Source organism: Heterocephalus glaber, unplaced genomic scaffold, assembly GCF_053883595.1.
Source record: "Heterocephalus glaber isolate CG9 unplaced genomic scaffold, H.glaber_assembly_v1.0 deba00000621, whole genome shotgun sequence".
Taxonomy (NCBI): domain Eukaryota; kingdom Metazoa; phylum Chordata; class Mammalia; order Rodentia; family Bathyergidae; genus Heterocephalus; species Heterocephalus glaber.
In genome coordinates this window covers 3,615,702-3,641,724 of record NW_028258153.1, presented here as the reverse complement: position 1 = coordinate 3,641,724, position 26,023 = coordinate 3,615,702, and the positions used below count along the sequence as shown (strand labels likewise).

At 38.9% G+C, this 26,023-nt stretch overlaps 1 protein-coding gene across 2 annotated transcripts in view; it reads right to left on the bottom strand.

The window, feature by feature from the left end:
- Epha4 (EPH receptor A4) overlaps nt 1-26,023 on the bottom strand; it is a 143,877-nt gene that overhangs the window by 47,666 nt on the left and 70,188 nt on the right. For both annotated transcript variants that reach the window (XM_004864483.4, XM_004864482.4), the window contains exon 5: nt 12,846-13,184. In XM_004864483.4, the coding sequence (XP_004864540.1) occupies nt 12,846-13,184 (339 nt within the window). The remainder of the gene's footprint in view (nt 1-12,845; nt 13,185-26,023) is intronic.

Genomic DNA, 26,023 nt, shown 5'->3' with positions numbered 1-26,023 from the left:
CCACAAATAAACAAATGCAATGATATTCATGGAGGTATCTAATCACGATGATACAAAATAAAGAAAAAAACGCATTAACACACGAAACAGGCAGAAATTCTTAAAAGAAGAACAGTATTAGTTAGCCATTTTAACTTATTAGAATTCTCTTGAAATTAGATTCTTATTTTTTATTTCTCAAGCTAATGGAACCCCAGAGAGATACACAATATTTTGCAAGGTGCCAGTTTGGTGCCAGCTCAATGAGCTTAATTCCTTGGCTTTCACTGGAGCCTGAATATATCATAAACAACTCCTTCCCCATCAATGTCTCAATGATGGTCCCCTGTCTTCCAAGTTGAAGGACTAGAAAGTCAATTAGTGTCGGTTATGATGTGAACACCTGTCGACTAAGACCTGGAAGGAGACCAATTCCATTAACATAGTCACTCTATGACTGCCAAATGGCTGGGCTTTGGACCACTTATGATGTAGTCCACATTCAATGAGGTGACCTAAAGACAGAAAGGTTCAGAGTCGCATTAGTCATCTTCCAAACCATCCAATTCCCTATCAAATATACAGTTGGACCAAAGTACCTTTTATTTTTTTTCTAATGGTCATTTAAAAAAAGAGTACTTGAGCTGCTCACAAATGCATGGTGATCATTAAATTGGGGATATGAACTATTTTTTAGCAGTCACTATAATTTTTAACTCTGAACCTAGTTTTTAGCAACCTATCCTTTTTCTTGTTGCATTTAAAGTGGAAAAAAAAGAGATGAAAATATTTGACCAAATAAATTACAACATGAAATTATAGGCAAGAGATTATTACTTCTGGGGCCAGATGATCAGAGGAAATACAACAGTAAAATTTTTGTGGCAAATTGATGTGTTCTATAGCACTTGGAAGTTCCCAAGGCTAAATGTCACTTGTCTTATAAAACAATGTGAAGGGCTGAGAAACAATGACCATAGACGATAGAGTAGACTGTTAAGTGGTAGAAGAGAGTGGAAAAATAGCCACTCTCTCCTGAGACTCTTCATCTTATTCCCAATCTAGTTCCACTGTGCAGATGATAGGGAAAGTTCTGAACACAAGAAATCCAAGTATTCAAGGGATAATATCCGTGAACTACCAACAGTTCTGTTCTAAGTGTAGCCATCCTTCTTGTCCAGATTCTTGCTTGCTATGTCAATAAGTACAAAGAAGGGACCGGTAGCCAGCTGTGGTGGTCCATGCCTGTAATCCTAGCATTCTGGGAAACTGAGCCAAGAGGATCTCAAGTTCAAGCCCAGCCTGGCCAATTTAGGGAGTCCCTTTCACACACACACACACACACACACACACACACACACAAACACAGTGACTGGGTGAGCAGAGAAAAAAGAAAGAGAAACAGGGAGTTTGGGGTTAAATTATAATCAGTACCTTTTGAGAATACTTGAAATACAAATGGTCACCACATGTAAGTCCTCAAAAAAAATATGGTCATGAAACGGTATTATTGAAGCCCTCATATATGAAACTTCATCTCTTTGATAATTCTCTTAAAAGTTATGAAATATAGATTAGGAACAGGAGAATAATGTATGAGAAGAAGAGATTTTAAGCTTGGGAATTGGCAATCATAGCAATATTTTTTCAAATATTGGGGTACTGGCCAGAACTGAACTGCATGTGCCAGATAGTTTAAACTCCTACAGGCATTATAAGATCAAGGCAGAAACAACTGAGATATTAAAATTTTTAACTGTTATTAAGGTCAATAGATGTCTTTTGCTAGATCTATGCTTAAGAATTCAAGATGGGCCAGGGATTTAGCTCAGTGGTTTTGCCCCCTGCTGCGCAAGCGCAAGGACCTGAGTTCAATCCCCGGTACCAAAAAAAAAAGAATTCAAGATGACTTTTGTAGTCATAAAAAATAGCCAAGAATCTATCAGGAAAACTATTAATGTTTTAAGATTTAAAAAAAGAAACACTAAGGAGTCGGAGCATCTCACAGGAGCCTTTCTTCAACCACCTTTGCTGAAGGGTGACATTCAGTGCATCTGGCTCCACCCTAGAGCCAATCCTCAGACATTGCAAGGACATTATTAGAACAACATCTTGCCTAGAAATAATCCCACAGCATGGCCTCTAACAAAGACATGAGCAGAGATCTGGCATGCTAGGACCAGTTATGTGGAAGATTTTTGTGCGTGTTCTGCAATAGAGGACGAGACATAGAACGCAAGAGAAAAAGCCATCATGCAATGAATGGGTACGGCTTAGGTATATCTTTGAAAAGGGTGCAGAGTGACTTAAAGGGCCTCTCATTGAAACAACAATGTTTTGATATGAATGAAGTTCCCTTAATGTATTCCTGGTCTCTCAGAGCCTCCCCTGAATTAGTTAATTTCTCTGCTGTGGCATTGACAATGAGGGCTATGAATACAGCTTGCTGTTAAAACTCTCTGCCCACATTATGTAAAGATACAATTCCCAACGAGAAATGTAATTGTGTTGTATACCTAAAATGTACCAATAAAAGAATTTAACAAAATTCTCTGCCCATTTCTGCTTACGAGAAGACACAACTTTCGAGGTGCAGGATTCTCCTGTTGCTATTCTCCTTGTTCAAGGCAACAGGAACTCGGATTGCTCTCTGCAGTGGTGACCCTACCTCTGCTTCAAATGGGGGGGGAAGTGAGATGATGTAAGCTTCAAGAATTCCCAAATCTCCAAAAGCATTCCCTTAGGATGTTTCCCAAAGCATTGTTCTTCTGGGAAGCCCAGTGGGGCTCCAAGCTGTCAGGGCTCTGTCAGCAACACTTAGCATCAGAGGTTTGAAGATTTTAAAAAAGTCCTTACTTATCTTGCTAAGTATAGAGAATGCTTGATCACACTTGATGGTAAGTGCATATTCAAAAGCCCTGGCTTTTTTGTATGTACATCCTTAGCTTTGATAAAAAAAATATGGATGAAGCTATGTTCTCATCCACTTTCACAAGTGTTATGCCCAAAATACACATTCATTATGCCAAGAAAGAAAAAACCTAAGAGTTGATTCAGGAGGCAGATTTACAGCTTGCAGTAAGTTATCTAGACAAACACAAACTCCCCAGGGAGCCATTGTGAGCTGCCCCCTTTCAGTGTTTCTTCTAATGGGTAGATCCTACCCAGGCTTGCTACAAGCTGTGAGCCTGTTGGTGGCTGGTCCCTGTAGGTGGCCGGTCCCTATTGAGCATTCACTCTGAAGTAAAAACTACATATTTAAATCTTGTTTCTATGCACACATCATGGGCAAAAGGTTCCCTTGACAAGAATTTTTAAAAATCAATAATCCCATGGCTTTCATAAAAAAAAAAATTTTTTTTTGAAAGCAGGGATCAAGCTACTTGAGAAAGTTGTGCACAAAGCATATAATTTGGGAGGTGTAAACAAAACAGTGTGGGTAATGCTTCCTCTTCTCTTCCCTCCCTTTCCTCCCTTGCTGGAAATGACAGCAAAACTAAACAAATATTTCAAGTTCGTATAATTTTACCCAAACAAAATTTTAGAGAGTGGCCCTTGTGCTTTATAAAAATACAAAAGATGGCTCAGAGGAGAACCTCAATACTGTTACTTAAGCTCAGGCTTACCAGTGTATCAGAACGGGGCTGGAAAGATTTAATATAAGTTTTTCTGCTATGCCTACTTGGGGGCCGACTGCACAGAGAGAAAAGTGTTAGAGACATTTCTCAATGAAAGCTACAGTGTGCACTAGGAGAGTGAATGCACAGATGTTTGATGTCTGGTTCTACCTCTCTTTATCCATTATTGCAGTTTTGGAGAGTCTCTGAAACCCTTCCATTCTTTACTTCCCACAGAAGCAAAGTAGGAGGTGTGCGTGTGTATTCGGGAGTTCAAAAAGGTGGACACCAGAGAACAGCTCATTAAATGTCCCCCAAGGAGATATTTTTAATACTGATGGCTAGATCTAAGGTTTGCTTAAGAAATTAAAATGTAAACCCTGGCACAATACTCACTAGTCTATATCTGAAGACCCCATACAAGATCTGCTCTTCTTGTATGCCCACCCCATGACTCAAAGGAAAGCTCTGTATTTTTGGGTGACAGAGACAAGCATTTCAATTAGTCCATGTAGATTTAAGAACTCTCATGCAAGATTAGCTCTGCAGCACAGATTTTGTTAAACTAAAAACAAACAAACAACCAAAACAAACAAACTGTTTAAAGACAACAGGATGTTCCGTTGTAGACTAGACCCTGCACTCCCTGTTGGCCACCCTGAGATGGTGACTACTTTTGCCAGGTGGAAAGACATTAAGAGAATTGAGATGCCCACCTAAATAAAACCTTTGCTAGCCATGCATTGTTTAATTCTCGTCTCAGCCAGACACTTATTTTTCAGATCTCTTGATGGCTTTTCCAGAGTGCACAAGTGGGGGATTATGTTGTTGTAACAAGCTCAACACTGAGAAATGAAAAGGGAATCAGAATTAGACTGCTCAGTGCATGCTCATGAATGGATTCCCCTTCTCAAAAATGAACACGTGTGTATATTTATGTAGGAGCAAAGCAAATGGAAGAGTCAGGAAAAATAGTGTTCTCAGACTTGAGTGTATGAATAAAAGCTCCTTTTCTTGAAGTGAAATATTTTATCTTTAAAAAAATGCAACTTAACTTTTACTTATAGACAATGATTACCACTAGGCTCTATAGACAGACCATTTGTCTATGCTGCTCAGTCAACCCTGAAGTTGGATAATTTAGTAGGTTCTCTGGGAATGTGTTTGTGGTGCCTATGCTGAATGCAAAGCCTGACGCCTTTGAGTGTCTGGTTTATTTTATTTTAAAATTATGATCATAATTAGTGAGCATGCTGATGAAGTATAGTGGTAGCAACAGTATTCTATGGAAGCAAAATTCCTTTCAGGATCAAGAGACTGTTCTCTCTTTTAAAAAAATTGTACTGCATGTTTTTAAAATATACATTCATAGGCATTACGAACTAAACCAGGAGCCCATAGCTGGACCAGAGCTGTCACTGAGAAAACCACAGCCTGGCTCCTCTGAAGTTCAGTGTGTTCTTGCTGGTGCTTATAATTACACAGGCACAGAGGGGTCTCTCGATCAACTACCATTTTCTAGGCCCTAACAATTATATACCAACAACTGAAGATTCAGCAGAGATATTTCAGCAAAATCTCTCAATGGGATTGCTTCACATTCTATTTGAAGGATTTTAAAATATGTCTTCAAAAAAGAGTCCTCCATTTCCATTGTTCTATTGTTTGTTTTTCCTTTAAATTTCTTAGGAGTAAAGAAAAATAACATAATTTACTGGGGATCAAAGAAAACAGGAAATCACCTTAGTGAAAGGATAATACAAAGGAGCGGAGCATATGATTATTTATAAGAAGAAAATTGTTTGCCGGTGTCTGAGACCCAAAATGTTAAGAATGTAGACTCGAAAGAGAACCAGAACACTGCCACATCAGAGCATGTTTCCACATGATCTGTTTAAACCTGAATGTCGATGGGAAAAGGATTTGTGGTCCAAGAAAGCAAAGGCATGTTTGAAATTCTAATTGCTTTCGTTAAAATTTTTTAACATAATCAAAACAACTAACAAATAACATGTCTTGCCAAATACAAAATGGTTTCAAACATGAGATTAACCAAGTGCTAATCCATCACATCCTTTGCCTGAAGCATAGTTTCCACAAATGACACCAGAGTTTCAACATGCTCTCAACCTTGTGATTGGCCCCCTGTCTTGAGTCAGTACTCCAGAGTGGAGACCAGCTAAACTCTGCAAAGAGCAAGATAGATAATGATATTTGTTCTGTGAGCCTTTCTTTCAGCTGCAGGTACTAACTCTGCTTCTGTTGTGCCTTTAGTTCATATTATCAACAAACGAGTGGACTTTCTTAAAGCTTGATTTACAGATATCGAATTTTGAATTTTATATAATCTCTGAATATCATAGTATATTTTTATCTTTTGATTATTTTCAACCCTTTAGAAATAACTGTCATGCCTGCACATAGTAACAGGGGAGCAGGCTGAGTTTGGCCCTTGAGCCATAGTTTGCCAAATCTGTTCCAGGACACTAAAGAAAGTGTACATTTGTGCTTTGCAAATCTTAATTTGTCTTCCTTCCTTCTCAAGCTTACAGAAAAGCCTTGGTCCTGATTCTATCTCATTTGGGTTTGGTATTCCAATATGATTCTTAATTATCGACATGTTTTGTACTTGTCCTTTCCATACTTCTGGTCTACTTCAGCACTTCCTCTCATACCCGAAAACAAGCAAGATCCTCCCCTGTTGTGACCTTGTCTTTAAACACCCTTCATGTCAGGCCAAATTGGACCTCCTAACATCTTCTCTTTCTTCCAATTCCTTTCTACTCTTAGGCATAATTGTACAACAGTTCCCCTATCAAACAACTGCATTTCAACCTGGTCAGGGGCAGAATTTTGCACACTGAAGCTAAGGATGTTTACAGGGTCCCCTTCTAAAGCTCTGTTCCTAATTTTATATTTATAGTTTTGTAGGGTTCTTTTTTTCAACCATAACCACATAAAAATTATCTAAGCTCAGACCTCATAAAACCTGACTCCACCCTGCCTACAGCACATTACCTAACTCAATTGCTCTACTATTTCTCCCTTTCTCCTACCATTTCTTTGATGCTTTCCTCTTACTGTCTAGAAGACAGGTAGCAATTATACCCAGTGGGGATGAGAATTCCCACTGTTCCCCATTATCCCACTCAAATAACATAATCTGTCTAATTAAAAGATGGCAGAGAAAGAGAATGGGAACCTACCAGTTGAGTAATAAAAGACAATGTGACTCTTATGCTTAGTTATTTTCTTTTCTATGCTCATTATTTTGGTTTTATTAAATTTATCACTACTTGACAAAACTGGTTTGTTTTTTACTGTAAATACATGGCTTATCAACAAACATATTGCATATCTACTACTACATGCGGTATAGTGGGATGAGAACAAAGTGTAATGCCACTTTCTTGCTGATGTGGTTCTTTTCCCCTTGCAGTGTCATAATTGTCCAACCCCAGAACAATGCTGATCTGACAAACAGCACCAGTTCCTCTGATGGCACAGCAACTGGGAAAGGATTCGGGAGAGGCCTAGGGAGGCTCTTTAGAACTCCCTGCCCTCCAGGAGCTGAGCACTACGCTCTCAGGGAGAAGCAGAGCAAACAACCAAGCATAGAGGGTACCCAGTGTGTGACCACAGCCAAATGAGAAAAGCACCAGATGTCTACAGAGTGCTTAGAGGGCACATGGTCTGCTTATCAAACATGTCACATGAAAAGAGTTTCTCAGTCTTGGCCCAAGGGACATTTTGGACCAGAGAACTCTTTGTTGTAGAGGTCTGTTTGTCCACTATAGGATGTTTACCAGCCATCCCTGGGCTCTACTTACTAGATGTAGCAGCATCAAAACTGTCTCTACACATTGCCTAAAACATAAAATGTCTCTAGACATTGCTAAATGTAGGGAGTGGATGCAGAAACCACCCCAAATTGAGAACAACTGTCCCAGGGGTTCAGCTATCTTAGGGTTTTCCATTCAAAGTAAGTATCTTGGAAGGTTGAGGGAATGGAGGGACTCAAAGGATGAAGAATTCAGATGTATCCTGATAATTCTGCTGGAGCACTTTTGAAAATTTTTTCCATTTCTGATCGTTATGCTCCAGAGATCCATGAACTCCATGCTCACAGCTGTGTTTGTATATTTGGACTCATAGAATTTTAGGATTGCAAAAGATCTTAGAGATGAACGCGGCTTAAATGATTATGTAATCAAATATCTGAACTCCTCTAAACTCAGAGTGTAACAAATCTCCTGTTACGGTTCAGATCTATGATGTCTCTAGAAGCTCCGTTACTTCAGAGGTTGGGGGTTTGGACAATGATTGGATCACGCAGGTGACACTGATGAATCCAAAGCTAAATGTGCTGTTAGGAGATGGATCTAGTCGAGGGAGGAAGAGCAGATCTGGAAGGGTTATCTCCCTCCCTCCCAAGTCCTCATTTCTCTCTCTGCTTCTTGGTCACCATGATGTGAGCAGCTTTCTTGCACCAAACTCAGGCCATTCTGGAGGCAGTAGACCATGGACTGAAAGCATGAGCCAAAATAAACCTCTCCTCCTTTAAGTTGCGGGTGTCAGGTATTGTGTCTCAGTAATAGGAAAGTGACAAAGACAGTTTGCTACTAGGACACTGTAGCTGCACTAGAGAGATGACCAGATTGGTCCCATTAGAACGTATCTAGAACAATGTCACAGGCAAATGAAAATCGAAAATGGATATTGCCTGAGGGTGCAATTTGGAGTTAGTAGAGACCATTACTCATAGGAGTGGGTTCATAAGGACTGAAAACAAGCACTTTTGGGGTATGATCTAGCCTCATAGCTAGAAGACCAAGCCTGGGACAGTGGAGCAATGTGCAGTGAAAACAACTCAGTGATATTAATGCGGGCTGCCATAGCAGCATTTCTGGGAAAATATTTGCAGTTCTGTTGTTTGGCTAGAAAAATCTTGTTTCATTTACACAGGATTTCTTTCTGGTAGGAATGCATCCGGTATTCATTTCCCTGAGATGGTCCACTTAAGGAAAAGTAAACAGAAGCAAAGTCATCCAGAAAACAATTCACCCAGCAGTTTCCTTATCCATTTTTCATAAACATCAGACTATCTCCTCCCAAACAAAAGACAGAAGAGTTGCTACAGGAGGAAGATGGGGGAAAGCCAAATCGCATTTTGTTCCTTTTGCCTGCAGTGAAGGACAGTGACTGCAGGAAAAGATTCTGTCTCAAGGTTTCTTGTGTTGTGAGTTCAGCTAGAGAAATACCCCACCTTCCCTCTTCCCACCTCTGCTTCAGGGGCATGGGATTTGAGATAAGGGTGACATCTCAGCTGAGAATTTGCCAAAGTTCCAGGAGGTGTAATCAAAATATATGGCATATGTTTAATTTTTTTTTTTAAATCATTACAGTGAAAGACACATTGCTATTAATCCTTCTCAAAATCTTCCACCTTGCTTCAAACACACTTACCCATGGTTCTTGTCACTTTCTGAAGCAGTATTGAAAGTTCAGTTCGGGGAGTGTCTTTAGGGATTGTGATAAAAAATACAGTGAATGCTGATGCCAAGTGCTATTCAGTGGAAACGTAGGCTGATAAAAACTTAATATTACAGTTTGCTCTCCTCCACTTTATTCACTGGATCTGGCACTGTGGAACTTCTGGGTCTACCCCAAAGTTAAAAAAAAAAAAAAGGTAAATGTTTTAAATCAATTCAAGCCACTCAGAAAAGAAGACCTCCAAAACTACTCCAGAAATTGGAAAATGGTAAGAATGATGGCATAAGAGAGTTTGTTTGAAGTATGTTGGTTGGGGGGGGGGGATATTAATGGCAATTATGTCTTTTACTGTGAATTTTTTTTTAATTTAAGTATTCATTGTATTTTCCATCACAGTTCTTACATCCTCAGCTTAACCACTTTCCTTGCTAATACCTGCTGCCCTGCACAGAGTGTGCATCCCACAACATAAACAGGGCAGGCTTTGTCCTTGCAATGACCCTGAGGCCAGCTAGCTGGGTCAGAAGTGTAACTGAAGGAAGTCTTTTGAGCTATAGAAACAAAGCTCACGTCCCTCAACCAACTTATCAAAAATAGAGCTTACACACACCTTGATTTCCTTTGTCTTCTGTGGCAATGGCAGGTGTAGTGCCCAGGAGGGGAGAGAAAAGATGCTATTAGCTCCTCAAGAGAAGATCTGGCTAAGAATGGTTTCCACAGTCATAGAAGAACACAACCCCATTCACACCAACTTCAGCTGCTAAATGATTAAAGCCCTGTTAAAGCTAAATCTCCAGGGTGCAGATACTCGCACAGTTTGGGCTCATAAATGGGAAGAATGGCAAGCTGCATACAATGAATTAACTCATAATTTTGAAGGAAAGCAACTGCTTTCAGGAGGGAGATTCTCCTTGGTTTCTAGAACCAGCTGTCATGGTAGCTGGAGACCCTTCACCTTCACAGAGATGTGCCTCAATTGTTAAAAGTCCTCATGGCGGTGACCATAGGAAGAGGAACTCTGAGGGGCTTTGTGTGCATGATTTGGTGTTTTATCATGTTATGGATGACAGAAAGAACCCCATGAACACAGAGCAATGATGCAAAGCCATGAAACTTCATGCCCTCCAGGTGCTAAATGCTAACATTCATTAGTTCTATGTATTCCTTATCGAATGAGACATCGTTGCCTATAGAGAGGTCCTTAAGGAATTTAATTTAATGGAATGATAGGAACAACTGCAATTAGAACATAATTGTGTGTATGTAAATATGCTTAGGGGAGCCTTGATAGAGTTTATGGTTGCTACATTCACCCAGAATTTTAGCTTACATTATTAATTTGTACTATTATGAAGAAAGGGTTTGTTAATCAAAGATAAACTATACCAATGATTTTGAATTAGTGAATTTCAAATTACAGTAGGATAATGAAGCAGTGCTGTACACATATATAATTCTCTACTAAGTGGAAAGCTTTCTGTCTGGCCACACAGGAGGTCTCCTTATTGAAAGATTTATTTTTAATTTTGAGCAGCTTCCCAGCATTACCCTTCAAGAAAATTAAAATAAGGAGATGGAATTTTGTCCCACTCAGCAAACCTCCCAGCAGGATGGCACACCATAGGAGAGAGGTTAAAAAAAAAAAACCACTGAGTCAAAGGAATTACCTATCCACTTTTCTGCTAGATCTGAAAAAGGAAAGAAAGAAAGAAAGAAGAAAGAAAGAAAGAAAGAAAGAAAGAAAGAAAGAAAGAAAGAAAGAAAGAAAGAAAGAAAGAAAGAAAGAAAGAAGAAAAAAAAGACAACTCTATTTTAATAAGATTTTGGAGATTTTTCTCTTCTCTAGAAATGTTTCTGCACATCTTATTCTGGAAGATTTTTAGCATGTCTTCTCAATGCTCTTTTGACCTGTCAGCCTGGTAGAGGTTGGTATAATCTCGTGGCTTGAGTCCCCAAGTACAAAAAGAATCATGGAAGTCTCCACCTCAGATCTGTGGGAGTAAAGGCTATCCTCAGCCCATCTGAGAACAAGGCCTTCCTCTGCCAAACAGAGTGACTTCAGACTTCCCCTTGCATAGCAAACACCTCAGCAGTTCCAATCCTAGTTTTAATGTGGTTAGGGGACAATATTCTGATGTGTCTGAGGAAAGCCAGAAAGGTATAAGTGAACGTCAGAATACTGACTGGGTCATAAACTAGAAGCTCCAAGGATGCACAAATTGTTCTGAACCACAATAGATCCTTCTAATGACACAGGAGAAGGACCATGCAAGGTTCTGAGGTCTGTGTGTGCTGTGTCCATTGCCCTCTCCCAAAAGAGCACTGAGGAAAGGTTGGCAACTGCAGAGTGCTGGTAATGCTATTTAAAAACAAAAACCAAACCCTGCTAAACTATTCTGGCCTTTCAGGAAAAAGAAATGAAATTAATGATCACTAACAGTGTTCACACTCTAAAAGTGCAGAATTAAAATCCAAAAGCCAAATGACCTGTTCACACTACATATCGGAAAGACTTGTTCAGTTTGCACAGCTGAAGATTCCTCCGTAAGGTTTGCTGTTCCAGCCCTTGTTCAGAATATTCTCCAAGTATTCACTTTGCAAAAATTTACTGTCAAAAATTGAATAGGAAGTGCAAGGACCCGAGTTCGATCCCTGGTACCAAAAAAAAAAAAATTGAATAGGAAATGGGAAAATAATTGCATTGGATAGGACTCTGGAATATTTTTCACTAATGGATCAATTAGTACAGATATTCTTTTTAACTATGGTGTTCTTTAAGAATGAAGTGTTGTTCAAGGAAATAGGACTGTTGACAATTTATAATCTTCTTCTTGTGATATTTGTTCTGAAGAGCCTCACAAAAGTCAGACTAGAGCACATTCTCTCTCTCCCCTGTCCCTCTTTAATGCTTTAGAAATAACAAGAACCCAGCAATGGCACATAGGTGATGTGAAAACTTTTTCAGGAAAGAGCCTCAAAAGCCAGATTTTAAAAATATTTTACAGTTAAGATTTTGTGATGATTCTGTAGTTAACTCAGCAGAAACTTTAAAAGTAGAAATGTTTTTTAGTCTTCTGGATTGCAAAGAAGGATGCAAGAAATGGAGTGGATGGATCAGCCATCCCCTTACCCTAAAGTCAGTGAGGGATTCAACCATAAAAGTGGCTGCAAAACTAGTGTTTTAAGGTAAATTTGGTTAATGATACAAATACTTTCATCAGGATTCTAATAAAGGTCCATGTTGCTTATTTGTAATGTGTTACATTAAAGAACAAGCTCAAGCTACAACTGCAAGTGCTTCTGTTAGAAAATGCAGCAAATACCAGTGTAGCACTCTGTATTAGTACAACTCAATTTTATGTTCCTGTATAATCTGTAAAGGACCTGACACCCAGCCATGTGCACTTTGTGATTAACATGGCAGATACGAAGTCCAGCAGCGAGCTAAAGAGCAAGCAAGCTCACTAGAGAGTCATCCTCCCCCAATCAGACACTGCCTTATTCTTCACCTTATCACCACCATTGCATACAGGAGGACACGCGATGTAGTTAATGTCAAAAAAAATTTTTTTTAAATCAACAGTATTTGTTGAATGCAAAAATGGCCTTCTAAGCACTTTTGTATTACAACTTAGTTTCTATGTTTATAACTGGCTCCACTTCACCTGCAGAACTTTAATAGCACTAGCTGTTATCACCATAAGCCTTTTCTCTATGTACGTTCAGATTATGAAATACAAAGGACTGGATTCCTACCTGCTTGGTTGGTCGTCACAGTGACAGACACTGACTGGTCCGGACTAGGGTTATACTTGGACACTCCGTTCACTGCCCAGATTTCAAAGGTGTAGTTGGTATGTGCGAGCAGATCAGTGATGGAGACTTTGGTTGTTTTCAGGCCATTCTGCTGCGGGGTATAGTGGACCCCACTTCCGCAGGGTCGGCACTTGCTGGGGTCACCAGCTCCACACTTCTTGCAGACCACATTGTACGAGATGTCCTGGCGGCCTCCTGTGTTCTGAGGACTGCTCCATTCCAAGTTCACTGAGGTCTCATTGACATTGGAAATCAAGTTGAGGGGAGCAGATGGTGGGCCTGGAGAAAGAAAACCATAGCATCACACCAGGAACTGAAATATCCCTCTAGAATCGCTCAGAGTTTGTATTATTCTCTGCAGCTCTAGCAAGCAAGATGGGCCCATTTGGCAAAGAAAGCAAAAAGCAAATAAGGCCAGCAAAAAAAAAATCTTTTAAAAGAACAACAGAATAATATGATAGAAGGCTGTAGACATCGGTGTCATTCTCATTCCTATACAATTAAACCCAGCATCAACTGCCACCTGGAGATGTCAACAATTTCTCCTGCTCTATGCCCAGGCATTCTCTCTCCATTGGTAGGAAAATAGCATAATTTATCCAGTCTCCATTTTATCTTCTGAAAAACAGGTATACAAATATAATTCCAGTTCCCAGCACTGTTGTGGAACTCCTGTAAATTAATAGTTATAAACGTCTTTGGAAGACAAATTATGATTCCTAAGTACAGCATGCCACCAATAACAAATTAAATGAACAGAACTGTACAGATGTGCCTCTGGGGTTTAGCATCACAGTTGAGGATTATGGTGTTTATAGGTAATTGATGGGAACTGGTTTAAAATAGTTAAAGAGACATCAAAGATATAGCTGTTGAGATCTATCTCAGAGCTAGGCAAGGGTCTGTTAATGAGACCAGACATCTCCTCTTGTCCTTCAACTAATTAAGAGATGCCTTCTCTTGTTCTTCAATTACTTAGGAGACACTTCCTCCTGCCTTTCAGCTGATCAGGGCTGCACTGGACCATTTACAAACATGCCCATCCCCAATGATGTCAGAGTCTCTGAAATATAAACGATGGTGGTGATTGTCATGAAACAGAACAACTAATCGCTAATAGCATCATGGTTGGTTTTAAAATAATAATAAAAGGTAACACTATAAACCTTTTATACACCGAAAATTTATGACTCAAATTACTGTCAAGTGGAAGAATCAGTTTGGGAGAAGAGAGAATTTTCGTTGTCTAAGCCAGCTTCAAAGACACCTGTAACACTCTAATGAAAATATTTACACAATGTGACAACTGGCAAGCTCTTTCTCATTTTTATCTTCTAAGTGAAGAGCCCAAATAAGTTGCAATGAAAATCTGCAGTTTCTTAATCACTATATCTATAGTATTGCTAAAATATTTGGAAGGACTGCTGCAAAGGAAATGTTACATATCCCTCAGGAAAAAGAAGTAAACGGGGGGAAGGGGGGCTTGTATGAACTTGATGCTTTACCTAGTCAACCACAATGCCACATATGGTTCCAAAGCACTCATTGAGAGAGAATTGGAAAAGATGACCTGTGAATAGGGGTTCATATTCAATATTTATCAGTTACTTTGCAATGATGAGAGAGGCCAAAGCATTTTGGTGGCAACATTTCATATGGGAAATTTTCCCTTCATCCAATTTAATTTCAGACTTTACCAAGGAAAGCAGGTTCTCCCAATGTTCCCCTGAGACTAATTACCAACAACTTCTCTTAGCATTAAGACTGGCTACATACCCTGTGTACCTTAAGAGAAAACCTTTAAAACATTTAACCCAGTGTTGTAAAATATGTGTTAAATGTAAGTCTATGTCACAAAAGTCCTCAGAAGGAAAATATAAATTTCTTCCTTGTTTAGATTTCAAGATCATACTTATGGTCTTTAGAACAAAAGCTAAAAAATAATACGGATAAATAAATGGCTTCTGAGCAAATGAACAGACTTATTTAAAACCACAAGCTCTTAAACCACAAAAGATGTTAGAGTCTTTGGTCAAATATCTACACTTTTAAAATGAGAGAAATGAGATCTGGAAAGAGGATGCCATAATAGTGAAAGTTCATGCAATCCAATTTGTAACAGAATTTCACTAATATCCAAAGTCTCCCATCCGGAACTATTTCTACTCCATCATGTGTTCCCCACTGAAGTTTGAAAGTTAGGAAACAAGAGCTGTCCAAGTTCTGTCATGCTTGTAGCCATAGCAGAGCCATCACCAGTCTGCAGCTGATGCTGGCCATGGCTTGGCCTCTAAAGTGGGTCACCCACTGGTTCTTATTTTCCTGTAATTTCCAGGGTTAAATAAGAGTGACTCTGAAATCCATTAACCTCCTTGCCAAGGTTCTCAGTTCACTTTCACATGGGAAAATGTGACACAATGAATCAAGCACTGCAGAAGCAAAAAGTCAGTAATTAGTATGTAGGACGGGGCATGGCAGTGTCTAAACAGAGAAGAAATGGAGCAGAAAACTAAATGGTCACAGGACTCAGAGATACAACACCAACACGTGGAAAACAAAACACAGAGTTGCTGCGGGGTTTTGATGCAAAAATAAGCACTGGGCTGGAACAGTCTTCCTACTTCAGCAGAGATTTTTAAAGAAGTCCTTGAGAGTTAAATGCTCAAGGAAAGACTGAGAACAGGACAAGTTCATGTTCACCACTGCTCCATGAGTGGTTCAGAGAATTGTACTGCATGTGTTTTATACTTTGCTCTCATAGAAAATGATGGTTATATGAGAACAGACTAGCAGCCTAGAAATTGGACTGTGATAAAATCATATAATAAAGGAGAACATGAAATAAGAAATGTCTACCCTGGATGATTATATTTCCAGGTCTTTTGGCCTGCGAAGACCTGGAAAAAGACCCATGCTTTACAAGTTAAAATCATAATAGTGGTTGTGTTGTGTTTTGGGGATAGCGGTTTCTTTAACTTTTGCCAATTAAAAGATTAAAAATGTAACAAGTAAAAAAAAAAAAAAAAAAAAGTAACAAGTGTGCTTCTCATTTATAGTGAGAACTCATCTCTGCCCCAGAAAAGAAAATGTTCTGTTCTCAAGACAATGAGAAAGCAATATGGCCTTGAATACAGCCAAAAACCAATCTGGGTTCAGAGTTATAATTAACAGCAGTGCCTTAAAACCATTAGTTGCAGTGGTGGCTAAAAAGAAGAGAAAACAGGCATTCTGACTAGCATGAGGTCTTTCAAACAAGCATCCAGAAGGAGAAACCTTGCCTCTTAGACTACTTTCTCTTCCACTTTTGTCAGTACTATATCTGGATATTTAGGAGCAATTAAATGTCTGACATAGTAGCTGCCATTCTCATCAGTCATATGCCCACCTGCAAGCAAGTTTCCAGTTACAGATACAGTGGGGCCTCTGTATCCATGGGTTCCACATCCATGAATTCAACCAGTCCATCAAACATATTTCTTTAAAAATTGCATCTGTGCTGAACACATGCAAACTTTTTTCTCGTCATTATTCCCTAACCAATACAGTATATTTGCCTAGCACTTACATTGAATTAGCATTATAAGTAACCTAAAGATGATGTTAAGGGAATGGGAGGTGGGTGTAGGTTATATGTAAATACTACAGCCTTTCAAGGAACTTGAGCATTCTTGGGTTTTGGTACAGAGCTCCTGAAACCAATCCCACCTCCTGAAACCAATCCCACCAGATACTGAGAGACAATTCTATGAGGGTTACAACAAAGAGAAATAACTGCACGAGTTGGTCTAATTTTCTAGTCTCCAGGTCTACATCATACTGACAACACATTAACATCAGGGAACTTGTGGGATTTGGGAAATCGAGGTTTCATGCTTTTCAAATCTACCCAGTATTCGCCTGAAGATAAGCTGGCAGCATATCCTGCTTAGGGCATCGCTCCGTATTTCAATTCCTTATTTCTATGTCCCACTTTGCTTGTGAAGCCTAAAAGTGCCCTGCTAATCAGATACCCATTTCATATCTGTTTCTATTTCCAGTCCATGTGCTCTTCAGGAGAACTAATGTCTTCATCATTTCCCCATGTCCAGCTCAGAGAAAGCTCCATAAATGTTTGATGGGTCCGTAAACAAATGAATGAATCAATAGAAAATGAACAAAGTACTTTAATGCATCTTATACCTACCCATCTGTAGTACTGTGATATGTGTGAATTAATGCAGGTTTCTCTGAGCTAAGTCTGTACTGGTCAGCTTTTCACATAAATTTTATCAGCATTAAGCCCGTATGGGTGATCTGAATATAAGTTGTTTAATTCAAATTCCTCTTAGTGGAAGAGGTATATCAAATATTGCTGGATACTTCTGTTGGATAGGATTGGGAATTCATTCATTCATTCAACAAATATTTACTGAATGTCCAGTGTTTGTTACCTGCTCTAGAAGAGAGAGAGAAAAAAAAAATACTCTGACTCATTTTGATACTTTCCTTTCCTGATCACTTCCTGGACAGTAGAGAGAGAGTAGGAAGACTAGAGGAAAAGGAAGAGCCTCAAGGAGAAAGAAATATGGAAATACGTGCATCAGCTATGAGGACAGGCACCCTGGTCTGTCCTGGTTTTATAGACTTGATAACCTGTCACCTACAGCTGGGACAGTAAAATGTGAACTTCATCAATTAAAAGTTTTGTCAAGTTGCAATTGGCTCTTACAATTTTGCTTCCTCCACTTTGATTTCAGGTGGTGGTTTATTTAGGCATGAAGATAGGAAAACCATTCTCTCCAAAGAAAATTATTTCTAACATTTCCAAAGGAAGGCTGGAATTTTCATTATTACTCTCTTTAAAACTATATATTTTTTTCTGTTTAATTTTGTGTATCACCGAAATTAAGACATTTTAAGACATTAATTAATCAAATGTTGAAGTGTATCGAAGGGGAAAATGTTCTCCCTTTACATTTTGGATTATATTTATAAATCTCCAATGGCATTTACATACAAGTGGAAGACTCTCTCTATACCCCAAAAATGGGGCTCACATGTTAAACTGTTTAAAGTTTTCATGTTGACAATGCCCTCAACATTTCCGATATAATTCAGTGACACAGATAGTAGCTGCACTACCAGAAACAACAGTAAAATGCGAAAGTCTTTAATTTATGAATAGAACAGGGATCAGTGTACATTCTCTGTGAAGAACTTTTACTCCAAGATAGCAAAATATTTTAGGCTTTATGGGCCATATGGTCTCAGTAGGAACTACTCAACTCTGCCATTGTACTTTAAGCAGCCATAGACAATCCCTTCAACACAAGGGCATGGCTGTGTTCCAAGACAACTTTGCAAAAATAGACAGCAGTTGACATTGGCCTTCTAGGCCATCGTTTGTCAGCCCCTGCTACAAAAAGTGATGAGCTCCAGGAAGATGCTCTCTAATACTCTCACAATTTCTGTACATGAATCTAGGGATATTAAGTGTACTCCAAGCCTGTAGAAAAATAGCTCAGTCCAGAATCTCATGATTAACATCTGTAGAGCCCAGGTAATGAGGCTTGATTTTAAAAGCCCAAGTTATCTTTATTTTCATTGACTAAGGAAGAAATCAAATTCGTAAAATATGATGGGTGTATTTCCTGAATTTCTCATTGCTTGGACTGAGACAAGCAGTCCATTTCTCGCCATTGTGGATAAATTAAATGAACATCCATTCTGTTCACTGGTGTGAAATACTTTTTTGCATCACACAGCGGGTACTGGTGAAAGGTGTTACAATGGATAATTATTATTTTCTAGTGGAATGTCATCTTCGATTCACTCGACAGGAGTTTGGCAATATGAAACCAAAAAGAAACTATAGCCAGACGGTAGCAGATTCAGAGGACTATTATATCCTATCCCATCATAAACAGCTTATCATATCTTATATCACAAAGGAGGTCTTAATGCTCCTTAATCAAACATATATGTGCTCTTCTCTGGGAAAAGAAAAACTCCTGAAAATGAACCACACTCTTATCTAGAGAAATTAAGTGAATGTGATATTTAAGGATGATAATATTCCAAGCATGAAAGAAAATTCTAGTTATTGTAGACATCTTAATTCATCCTTCCTACAGTTTATACTAAAGTTTAATTTCGAACGGTTTAGAGAATATACTTGGCGGCTTTCATGAGGATTTAAAGCACTCCTTTTTGGACATTGCAATTTGTACATATCCACATGAAATCTGCATGATCCTCAAGAAGGTCATTTAAAACTATTAGCTAACACTGAATCTAATTAAACACATAAATTTCTCCAATGTGAATGGCAAGTATGGTGAGACCCATTCCATGGAAAGCGCAGGATAACAGCAACAGCTTAGTAATTGGAAAATACTCTTGATTCTTTTAGGAAACAATTGAAACTTCAAAAGATAGAAACCTGCTATGCTGTTTGGATAGAGAAGTGGATTTCACAGAAAAGGACATACAACATGCCGCATAAACCTGAAAATTGTATTTCTTATAACAACCAGAATTTAAGTGCTGAAAGACTCCAAAATCTAGAGGAAAAATAAATAAGGCTCACATTGGTTAAAAAAAAAAACTTTAAATACATAACTCAAGTATTTTGGACTTGTTGCTTGCCTGAATTCTCCCTCCCTGCTGACTCTGTATCCTGTCTGCTGCTCCTCCAAGCTGCAATGCTCCCCTCTGCCCTACTTCACTCAGTCACATCACCTTTTAATTTCCTTTTGGTGGGGATCTTAAATGTTCTGTCTTACTTACTTGTTATAACATAAGCTCCAGGAGAACATGCACATTTGTTCTAGGTCATAAGGACACTCTCAACTCTAAAACAATGCCTGACATGCAGATGTTCAGTAAGTAGTTGCTGATTGAATAGATGAAAGAAGGACAATTCCTTGGCTCAAACCAGCTCCTTCATTGAAAGCCTAACGGCCATAGCATTTGTGCATGCATGTCACAAAAGCGCAGTGAAAAAAGAAGGTCAAAGAAAAATAAAGAAAGAAAAGAAAAGGGAATCAATCTCAATCTAAAATGTTGGGGGGAAAAATCAAGGCTGCAGCTAAGGCAGGGAGAGAGTTGAAGAAAAACTGAAAAAGCTGAGCTCATGTGATAGAGTGAATTCCAGAGCTATTATAGATTTTTAATACTGAGCTGATTTTTAATCACCTTTTTAAAATTCAATGCCTGAGCCATGAAATTAATTCTGGATATGGCAAGGAACATCCCCCAAGAACACTGGCAGAAACATAACTCTTAAATGATCGATTTCTTTAAGCACAATGTCACCCCCACTAAAAAAAAAAAAAAAAAAGCAACCAGTACAAGACATATTTCTGAGGAAGGAGCAACTTGGGTCTCCAGTTCCATTTCATAAGGCTTCATTAACCAAGTGCAACTTTCGGACTGTCAATAATACTTCAGTGTCTTAGCTGCAAAGCCCTTCAGTCCTTCAGATAAGCTTTTGTTGTTAATCTCTCTCCAGCTGAAAGACAATTATAAGGCAGAGTAAACACTTGGGGTGTATAAGGTTTGACTCTGAAATAAAACCTCTGCTTCCCCCCTGACAGCTGTATATGTTGCCCGCACTAATTGCTTTCTCCCAGCCCTTGCTACCCAGGGTTAGTTTACATAAAGACTGTTGCTCAGCTCACCTCTTCTGAGATATATGAACAGTACGTAACCTTTTATCACAGCAGTTTGTGTGTTTTAATCGTGACTAGAGCCAAAGCAGCCTGTCCGTTACTAAAAATCAGAACCACTTCAATGCATCCATCACTTGTTTGTAGCCTCCTATAGAGGTTAACTTCTTGCCGAGATTTAACCATTGTCTATTTTTCTGTTATTTCTATTTTACCATTCATTCTCCTCTCCAGAAATCTTCTATCTTTTCTTTCCTGGGTGTATTAGAAGTTTAATCTCTTTTGATTAAGATGACAGGTTTAAAACTGAAGTATTTTACAAATTCTCCACTATACATGAAGACACTACAATATGAAAGACCAAGGAAAGAAAGATTGTGCATTTTATTAAGAATCAGCTAAGCTACACATTAATGTACATTTCTCACACAGCATTTTTTCATACCTTATCTTTCTTTTAATCCCCATAATAAAAGCAGACAGAAAAGTATTTATTACCCACAGCAATCTAATGACCAAAAACTAAGATAATAAAAAGTTTCATTCCTTCCTAGGAGGCTAAGGAAGGAGAATCAAAAGTTCGTTCTCATCCTGGGCAACACAGTGACTTAAAGAGACCTTGTTTCAAAATAAAATAAAAAAAAGAAAAAATTACAAAGGTTAGGGATGTAGTTCCACACAATGGCTCTAAATTCAATCCCCCCGCACCCCCCCCCAAAAAGGAAAAAGGAAAATAAATGTTGACTCATTCAAATTAACATGGCCAATATGTGCAAAGCTTTGACTAGGAACCTTGGTTCTAAGACTGAACAATTCCTCTCACAGAGCTAGAAATGATTTGAAGGAAACAATGAAGCTTACCGATGAGGTTTTTTTTAAACAAATTTGAAAATTTTCCATTTTCTCAATTCACTCCGGAGTTCAATTTCTCTTTGTTTCCCTTCCCTTCCTGAAGATGGTGAGCTAGCAGCATTTTGGCTTCTGCTCTTGCTTTAGCCATGCTGTCCTCCCTGCCTGGCTGCTATCTTCCTGCAGGAGGCTAGATAGGAGTTTCTCATAAAGGCTCATTCCCTGGTGGGAAATCACAGGAGGGGTAAAAGCAACAATCATATCTCTGCAACAGGACTCTCTCCTCAGCTCATCCTCCCCTAGGTTTCTGATGGTAGGTGGAGCAAGAGTCAACTCTCAGAGAAAATCAAAATGCTGACAGCAAAGAAGATACCCAGTTCTCACCCCAGGGGATCTCAGAAAAATGTATAATTGACCGTGTTTCAAAGAAGCATGCTGTGAATAACCACTGTATAACTTCCGTGAAGAGTGTCAAAAATACCATCCAGAAATGATGGGGCTCGGCTGATGACAAGCCACTCTTAATTATTCATGGGGGTAGAAAAATTGTGCTAACCTGACTAAGTGGCATCGGCAGACTATTCAAGCCTTTCACTTGGGCATACATTAGTGCTCCTCAAATTTACGAGGTTTCAAGTTGAATCCACATTGTACTGTTTATCCCTATAAAATGAAAAGTAGGTTGAAGAGGAAAGGGGGGCTAAAATAGCATTTCATGGTTTTGTTTTTTTTATTTTTTTTTTTGGTACCGGGGATCAAACTTGGGACCTTGCCCTTGGAGACAGGGGCCGGAACCACTGAGCTAAATCCCCGGCCCCTAAAATAGCATTTTTTAAAAGAGTTTGATCAGATGATACCTAATCTTTATGAAATATGCTTTTAGATTTTGCAAATAACTAAACCACATATAACCAGCCCAGAGCCCGTGTATGTCTTCCGTTAATAGCACACCTGGTGATTTTTGTCCTGCATACTTAGTTGTCTTCAAAAAAGAATCTTGAGGGCTGGGGATTTAGCTCAGTGGTTTCGCCACCTGCTGCGCAAGCTCAAGGACCAGAGTTCAATCCTCAGTACCAAAAAAAAAATCTTGAGGTTGGTTCTCTAGAATTACTTTCTCCTATTAGTAGTTAATATGCTAAAAGGCAATCAGGAAGGAATAAGGATGTGGTTTATTTACTCAGACTAATGTTAGGCCCTGGACTACTGAGCTCTAAGGGAGCCACTAAGGAATGAAATGGATTGAAGAGCCTGCATCTGAATGGTCAAAATGTCTTTGGTTACTTCGATTAGTTTATACAGACACATTAGCCAGCTTATGGACTCACTAACAAGGACCGGGACCCTATGTCTGAACTGAAACCAACCACATAATCTGGCAATGGGGAGTCAATGTCATAACGTGAGTTTTTGTCCTGTGACAAATGGAATGTAATATGAAACTATACTATTACACCGCAAATTTGACAGATGATATGAAATGAGAAATTCCTCTGGAAGTCTTAGATTCAGGACTTTTCAATACATATGTGTTCACAAAAATGACTGATGGTGGGGATGATGAAATAGCTAGAGATCAACCAATTGTTCTTTTGAAAATCTCTCATTAGTAACCCTGGGAATTTGGGTCTTTGTTCTAACTTTTCCAGTAACTAGTCTTTCTGGAGAAGTAACAGTACCTTCACTGATTTGTTCCATACAATGTACCCCTCCCCCATCATTCTACTATTAGGTTCTTGCATCTCCAAAGCAAAAAGAAATATGCTTTCTGGTAGAAAAAAAAGTACAGTTTACTTGAAACTGAAGGTTGCCTTTTATCCTATGGTTTATACATCAAAGCCTCACTCTAGACATCCCTCCCCAAATCCCTGAGCCAGACTGTTAAGCATGTAAATCTTCGTAGGGAGAGAATTGAACTGAACATCAGGGCACCTTGAAGAGCTTGTTTGAAAATGGATGTGAGATTCTCCAAATTAAAGCACTTAAAAAAAAAAAAAAGAAGAAAAAGAAGTCTCTCTTCTTCTGACCTTGGAAGCAAGTAAGGACTATGTTATTTTAATTTGCATTCAAATTTTAACAACACAGTCACACAACACCAATGGGATCGACATTGGGTTTCCACTGAAGATTGCTCATCATTTCATTATGGGTCATTATGTTGATAACTGTCAGGAGGCATTAGAAGCGAGGGCTGTGAGTAATAGAACTGAAATGGTAATTTTAAAACAATACACTTTCTGGAGGAAATACAGTAGCACACTAAATTTAATTAGAAAAGGCAAATGTAAAGGCAAAGTAAGTGATGTTTGTTGTTTGGAGCTGGGCTATTTCACTTTTTTGATAACCTAAACCTGTAGAAAGCTTTCTTAAATCAGGACCTTTCATCGTAGATCTTGGTAAATTTGCCCTCATTAGCTCTAAGCTCTGCCAGTGTAAATTGTCTTAAAAGCTGTAATTTTGGAATATTTTAGGCCATGTCTAAGTATCAATCAATCGCTCTTTGTTTGTTTGGCACAGCTGATGGAATTATTCAAGGCCATTTACTTGCAGACGGTGGGGCATCCAAAATCATAACCTCTTGCTTATCGAGTGTTCCTGATCACAAAGGCCTGATAAGTTTTATCAAACAAGTTAAATAAAGAGCAAAAGAACAAGGACAGATTTCCAACTGAAAAATATGGAAAACCACTCTGGTAACAGTGCTACGCAAAGATAGCAAAATAAATTAGCTATTTCTTTTTAGTCTTACAAAGCTAATTACAATCGTCATAAGGCATTTTCCTCGAACATTCTGAAATGCAGTAGGAAATTAGAAAGTTACCTTAAATACAGTATTGCCATGGCCTCTCAGTAGGAGAAAAGAAAACCTTCCTCACTATAATCATTGAACAAGCAACTAAAGTAATCAAAAGTCTTGCTGCTCTTGCAATTAGTGGACCCCTCCCAATGCTGGTGACTGCCAGACCAAAAGAAGAGAGAAATGCAAGGGGAAAGAGATCTAGAGGAGAAAGGGGCTGGGTATGTGCTGCTAAAGGACATTGATTTCTTAGTAAAAATCACATCAAAATTCTTGCTAAGAAATGATTCATGAAATCAAAATTCCTGCATCAGCCTAAATGGAGTCCTGTGTATGTATATAGAAGTAACTGTCTGTGCTACTGGCAATATTGCCAGAGAACCTTGTTGGTTTCCTTGACCAAGTGTCTGAGGTGAGCATTTATTTACATTTTTATTCTCTGGCATTAACTAGGAAGGACTCAGGAAAAAAGGAACTACAAAACCAATACCCAAAAGAATCTCGCAGTGCTTATGTGACCCCAAACCAGGTTGGATTTTCTTCCTGGAGGAGACCAATGAAGTACTCAATTTTCATTAAGAGAGAATGTGCAGAATCCTTAAAATATCTTTCTAGAGTCACCACAGAGCTGAACAGGCCTGAAAGTTACAAGCCTGAAAGAGAGGCAATGCCATCTCCTGCCATCCATCAAACAAGGAATCCAAACCCTTGTTGCCTAAGGATGGTTGGTCCACTCCTCAGTATCATCCAAGAGCTTATCAATCACATCTGACTTCTGCTCTACAAATCCTTAGGCAATTTTTGTGTGATTTCCACACACATTGATGTTTAAGGGATAGTATCCTACACTCTCCTTCCTAAACAGGAGTGGGCTATTTTCTGGAAAACATTCAGACAATGCTTACATTGAAACATCTCAGCCCCTCTCACTGGAAGCCTTACACATCAGCCTACCCAGAGGTTCCACCAAAAATTTTTCTCCAAGTAAAATTTACTTATTGAATTTTCTTCAGCCACCCAGCAGTGTGGATGGATGGTGTGAACTTTTAGGCATCTCCTGCTAAATTAGCTGATGCTCCTTGTATTCACCTGGTCTAATCGTTCTCTAAGTGAACAAAAAGTTGATTTTACAAGCCAGTGGAGCAGAGTCTCTCTTTGGCTAGAAGAATGAGTCTCCGAGAGTGTGTTTTATTTCTTCATTAGTGTGCCGTCACAGTGAGCGATCACTAAATGCAGGACTGCATAAGAATGCTGGGGTTAAAGACAGCATAATGAACAAAGAAGGTGCCTGATTATCATGGCTGTCAGCACAAGGGAATTGGGTTTGTCACCTGGCTTAACCAACTGGTAAGAACTGATTAGGGGCTGAGATCAGTTTGAAAGGATCCCTGATGTTTATGTTCCTTCCCATCCCCACATCTTGTCAAGAGAGTCTGATAAAGCTGGGGCTAGGGATGATTATTCTGTGGGTTATCTGAATAAGAGGTTCTTTGAGAAACTCCCACTGTCTCCTTTATTGAAATGGCTGCTACAGCGCTGCCCGATGGAACTTTCTATGATGATAAAAACATTCTACAGCCAGGCTGTCCGTGTGGCCACTGAGCCTTTGCAATGTGGCAAGTATCAATAAGAAATTGAATTTTATACTCAATGTTCATAACTGTACATTTCAACAGCCACATGCGCCTAGTGGCTACTGTATCAGACAATGCAGGTCCACTATCCAAAGTAGGAAGGGAGAAATTGAGGGAGAGAACGAGAGAATAAGAACTTGATTCTAATTCTGCTACTTAACTTACTAATACAAATCTCTACTAGCAAAGTAT